We start from the raw sequence: 6001 nt of genomic DNA, 5'->3' as shown, positions 1-6001 counted from the left end.
AAGCACAATGCAAGTCAATGCAAAAAATGAGTCCAGTAGGGTTTTAGCATGGATGAAACTGGAACCCCAAGCTAGCCCCCAATGAGAGTGAGTGTTAAACTTGAATAACTGCCTTAATTTGTTCTTGTGCTAGTATGCACGGAAGTTATATCTTGGTAGTTTTTTTTTTAAAAAACTAGAACTCTCCATTTTTTTCAACACGTAATGTAATTTTCAGTTGGTCTCTGCCAATGAAAGGAAAATTCCAGGTCCTTTACTATCACTGTAAGACCAGAATTTCATGATGAAGAATTACAATTGTTTGCACGACCAAGGGCTGAACTGCAAAAATTTGAATTTATTTTGTCTGATTTTCTTTGTTTGTAATATGTGCCTTTTATTTATATATATGTAAAATGATCTATAAAGAGTTTGATGGGGCATTACTTCTCAGAATCTTCTTTAAAGCAGTGCCTGGCATCGACTTTTAACACTCCAGTCGAAGAGATGGGTTTAAAATGCTCAGTGTTTATACGGAGAAGGTACTTTATAGATTAAAGTTGTGATCGATTTTATAGGTTTTTTTGTAACAAAAAGATATTTTTAGGTGAGTTAGCTTCACAGTGACTGTTTATAATGAATACCTCAACACGTTTAAATGTCCATAACATTTCAGTGTTGGAACAGAGAAATCCTTATGTTGGGCAACAGAATCAACATGAAAACATGGCATATCGGTTGTCTGAAGGCTGTCAACTGTGACTTGGGAGGAATTTTTTAATTATTTGAGGTATCAAAGACATCAGTCTTTCAGTATTTCACTAAACCAACCAGCCTGTAAGACCGTAGACAAGATTCAGAGCTAAGTATTAATGTTAAAGATGGGGAGGTCTAATTACCCACAAATTTAGATAAAAGATCATTGTGCCATAAGCCAGTATTGCAAATTGGTCATTATGTGTGCTGTATGAAAAAATAGAGCATAGCCACTTCCCTTTCAAAACAGATTATGAAATGATCCTTCAGTATTGTGGAGAAGAGATTTCCCGGGAACTCTGTGGGAACAGGGTGATGGGGTATGGCCACCATTCCAAGCACTTTACTAGCTGTGTTAATTGGAATCTCCTCATCTCTTTGCACTGGATTTTCCACACAAAATATGTTCACTACTAATTATTGTTTCTATTTTTAAATTGACAAAAAATTTGCCATACCATAATATTTCTTATTTAATACCTGTTTACATTTCAAATTACTAATTGTATTGCGAATGGCTGTGGGAATATCTGTTACTCGCCCTGCACACAATAAAACATATTAAATCTACACCAGTCATGACATTGTGTGTTTGTTTTTTCCTGTCTAAGCAGCTCTGGGTATATTTGGGCCTTTTCCTGTGATGCTCATTTAGACCACTATTATGGACCTAATTATGGAGCTGAGGTCAATCAGTCAAAATGTCATAAACTGAAAATGAACTGGGCATAAACAATTGAGCCCAACAAAAGTAGAGACATCAGTTTAACTAATTTATGGATTCACTGCATTATTTGTACCATGTTTCATTTCTACTCAGTGCTCATTCATTCACGGCAGACAAAACACTGACTTGCTTTCGTGTAAATGTTTCCCACTTTAGCCACTGTAATATCACAATAGAGGATCTGTTCAGTTTGTTCAGGCTTTGAATTTATTGCATCAAATCCTAATTTTACAAAAAGGTACATTGTTACATTACTGCATACATTGAAATTTACCTTACTATATGCAACAGACTGAGAAATGCACTGAAGGTCCCTTAAATATACATATGGAATGTGTATAATGTAATTCTCATATCGCGTAAACATATATTATTGCTGTATAACAATACAGAAAGAACAACTCTGAAGTGCAGGCACTCAGAAGCAGAGAGTGCATGAGTAACACGGTCACTGTGTTCAGGTGAGAACACAAAACTTTGCAGCTGAACTAGGAAAGTATTTATCTTAAGCCTCGTAAATAACAAAAGCATTAACACTGCAAAGGTCTTGGAACGGCTCCCAAAAGTCTGCCCTATTCTTATTCCAAATTATAAAAGATAATCAAATTCTAATCTCAGTAAATCTGCCATAATGTCAGCACTTAAATTATTTATTAATAACGAGGTGAGGATAGTTGAATTTTGTAAGACTAGTCCATTTCAGAAATCAAAAACATTAGTAGTGAATAGCAGAATGTCTGTGTAATAAGGCGGGTATTTATGACTTAAGACTTAGTCTATTTTCAGTAAGACTCAGAACATTGTGTTACTCAGCGTGTAGCTGTGGTCTGCCCTGTGACAGGTCATTTCAGGGGGGAGAATGGAGTCGGGAACATCAGCTTATTTCTCTGTGATTCCAGGTAAACAACGCTCTCCCTCACTGTTGAAAAAAGAAAGAAAAAATCCAAGAGTGTTGCAATATCCTTTCCAGTAAACCTCTGTCTAAATATCTGTATTGAGGTAAACAACTCTTAAATTATAGCACATATCTCATTTCTGTATAACAGCCAAAGATAAATCCACAGAGCAAACAGATAGGACAGAGGAGCCACATGTTTTGTCTCTGAATGTGTTTAGTCGACAGTTCATCTATCTTAGAGAGGTACACAGTAACCCTGTCCTACAAAATGAGGGATAATTTCACTGTGAACTCAGTAGCAGGGAAATGTGGTTACATGCTAGTGACAGAATACTGTCTTGACGTTAATGGCTATACACCAGAAACAATATTTTACCTGCTGCCACTACACGGGGGTCTCCATGGGCTTTGTGTCGGATAGCGGCACGCTGGTCTGGACTGTCATACCACCACAGGGTATGCACTAGAGCTCAGAGAAACAAGACAAAGGATCACGAGAGATGTTAACGTACGCCTCATAAACCACGTCACCCATTCACACAAATCCTCTCTGCATTCAGTCTTTCCTCACCTCGATTAAGCAGCCCAAATTCGCTATGGAAGACTCCCACGAGGTGAGCATAGCCTGGCTTTGAGTGAGTGCTTACAGCTGCCTGAAAGGCCTCCCCCCACACAGCAGGTCCCCCTGGCTTCATTTGGTATGTGGCTAGTTCATATACACCTAAAATCATACATACCGATTATTCTATGCACTGGAAAGGTGAACGCAAAGAAGCCAAATCCACCAAATCGGTTGACCAAATAGAACTTATTCAATCTAGATTGTTCACAAAGCAGTTTATCACATTTCAGTGCTTTTCAATTAGCATAATCTCAAACTGTATATGTGACTGTCTATTTTTTATATTCTTGTGTGAACAACCCAGCTCCATTTCTGAGACGATATCATTTGAAGGTAGAGTAAGTGAAATCCACTCTGTTGAATCCTCTTTTATGTTGACCCACAATGCCCATGGAGAAAATCTGCTGACCTTATTCCCACAGAGAGCCATGGCACTAGTCTGAGTTTATTCATAATCTGGACACAAACACCCTCTGAAAATCAGTGGCTGTTTACAAGACTGTACTTAATCTCATTCATTCATACTCAGGCACACTGAGGTCACAGAATACCTCAAATCCAATTCAAAAATATCACACTCAAACACAGATTATAGGAGAACCACTGTACATTGTCATTCGCTGTATATTGTCATATAACACAGGGTTTTCTGTATATATTCAGAAGTGCATTTCTCCTATGCAGTGATCCAGCAAACGTTAAGAATTATTAATACTGGAAATTATGCACACCGTTCTCTTTCGGTGGTTTCACAATGTTGCACCAGGGTACCAAGTACGTAACCTCATTATCTTGAGATGTCAGCATTGGCATGGCCTTTGAAATGTACTGCTCAATCCAGTTGGGGTCCTGAGCCAAGGCTGCCCGTACACCTGCACGCTGAGAATAGCTGTCTAGTAGACAACATACCAACACATAAAATGATCAACATGTATCTTGCACAATGCTTTCACTGCTGAACAAAAAAAAAATGCTTTTTAAACAAATTGTTATTATCTTCCAAAGGAACAAGTTATCGTGCAATCCAAACTAGCCATCTAGTCTGGCTTCATTTCTTCTGATATCACATTATCTGACAATGGGTACAGTACTCACTGTACTGTGAATAAGTAATTCATTGCTTACATAAATACCCACACATAAACACACACACACGCACACACACACACATATATATATATATGTGTCTGTGTGTGTGTGTGTGTGTGTGTGTGCGCGTGTGTATTTATGCAAGCTATGAATTACTTATTTACACACAGTAATCTGTACACTGTAATTTCCAGTATATTGTCATATGCCTATTGATAGATAGATAGATAGATGGCTAGATAGATAGATAGATAGATAGATAGATAGATAGATAGATACATAGGTGTGTGGGGAGAGGGGGAGAGACAGGGAGAGAGAGCGAGAGAGAGTAAGAAAGGGTGAAATACAGTGAGCAAATTATTTTTTACTCTTAGTCTTTCTTCTCACCATATTTCCAGATGTGAAAGACCTGATTGAGACCTCCATACTCAACACTCCAGTAACCAAGAAGTTCGGAATGTGCCGTGCGAAGGTGGATTTTCTCATTGGTTAATTTGAGGAAGGCAGCATTTTGGTCGGGCCGAATGCAATAAGTGCGGAACTCATAAAAAGTACCATGCTGCTGTTGGGGCCCAGTGGAGACAGAGACCCTTGGCTGCCCGAGGAAATTAGAAAACATAAATACACTACCATCCAGCGGTCATTAACGGTATAAAACAAATCTAACATTGTCTAAGATTATAGTCTCTCACGAAAAAGTGTTTTATCCCACAAGGAATAACATTTAGTTAATGTTAAAAATACTGTATTCTGTTAATGTCAAATTAAATCTCAATCACTACCATATTCTACTTTAATATACAGTCTCAGGATAGCACGTTAAAACGAAAAACTTGGGTACCGCTGACATGTTAATAATAAACCAAAGACAATCTTTGGTCTCTGTGAAATCAGTTAGTCCTCTAACCCCTCTGTAAATTCCGGTTCAAAGATCAGCTCCTTATTTATTTACATAGGTTACTAACTTAAGAACTCATCTTGTTTCAAATCCTTAAATGAAGGGACGGGAACTATTCCTTATCGTGTTGTCATAAGGCGTATTACGCAAATCTTTTTACTCATGATAGCAAGTGATAAACTTTGTCTTTTTAAATAATGACATATAGGCCACGTTTCTTTTTCACTTTCATCGCTTAACCCTTAACAGAAACGTATAGTTACTTGCATTGTAAGGTACCAAATGTGAATAATGCATTCAAAGCACTGTGTTGACAAATGAGGGGCGTTCCTTCCCCACTTCCGAGAGAAAGGGGCTCCCTATTTTGTTTGGGCTTCAACTGAGTGAGGCGTTTGGCATCCAAATGCCATCTTCATCATATATTACGTAATGTCACAAAGTTTTAACCCAAAATAAAACATAGAATTCAAATTTTTGTTCGTCGTCATATCAAGACAGAAAGTTGCGAACAACTCACCACATGCGCATTTTTCATGCGGACTGCAAGTTCAATAAGTCGTGACATGTTTCGAAGTGCACTTCGTGAATAGAACATTTTATCACTGAAATTCTTCAACCCAACTGATCAGTGCGTTAACTATCCCTGTCCGCGTAGTACCTCTGGCATGTCACAATTTTTCTTTCCCAGCAACTGAGAGAAGTGCGCTACGGAAGCCGCAGAAGTCAAGTTCAAATTGATCACGTACTGCACGCACATGAGCAAGTTTTTCGCAACGTTAGAGTTTTGTGCCTATGTGTAGCTTTAGTCTGTTGAAATAAAGTAAAACCGTGATATCTGTCCAACAGAAACAGAAAAGAAAATATTGCTTTTTGTTATCCATGAAATATTTGTCTTGTGTAATGTGAATTTATCATGTACATAGTCAAAGGAATAAACATTTCAGTGGGGCTGTCAACACACCTATCACCCCCCATGGGGCCAGATTGTTTTTAGGGAAATTATCTCAGTCACTGCATTTTGTGTGGTGGTCA

At 38.1% G+C, this 6001-nt stretch overlaps 1 protein-coding gene across 2 annotated transcripts; it reads right to left on the bottom strand.

The window, feature by feature from the left end:
- Positions 1 to 1646: 1646 nt before the first annotated feature.
- On the bottom strand, positions 1647 to 5651 carry nipsnap3a (nipsnap homolog 3A (C. elegans)). Of its 2 annotated transcripts, none has more exons than XM_030792648.1 (6): positions 5487 to 5651; positions 4459 to 4666; positions 3714 to 3875; positions 2932 to 3081; positions 2737 to 2829; positions 1647 to 2381 (listed from the first exon to the last, which is right to left on the bottom strand). In XM_030792648.1, the coding sequence occupies exons 1-6, from the start codon at positions 5562 to 5564 to the stop codon at positions 2305 to 2307; spliced, it is 768 nt and encodes a 255-aa protein (XP_030648508.1). In that variant the 5' UTR covers positions 5565 to 5651; the 3' UTR covers positions 1647 to 2304. The 2 variants fall into 2 exon arrangements, with proteins under 2 accessions (XP_030648508.1, XP_030648516.1); XM_030792656.1 differs by having other exon boundaries at positions 2737 to 2823.
- Between the last annotated feature and the right edge of the window lie 350 nt (positions 5652 to 6001).

The sequence above is a fragment of the Chanos chanos genome, chromosome 2 (assembly GCF_902362185.1).
Source record: "Chanos chanos chromosome 2, fChaCha1.1, whole genome shotgun sequence".
NCBI classification, from domain to species: domain Eukaryota; kingdom Metazoa; phylum Chordata; class Actinopteri; order Gonorynchiformes; family Chanidae; genus Chanos; species Chanos chanos.
Note: the sequence above shows the minus strand (reverse complement) of the source record. Positions and strands in the feature narration are given on the sequence as shown.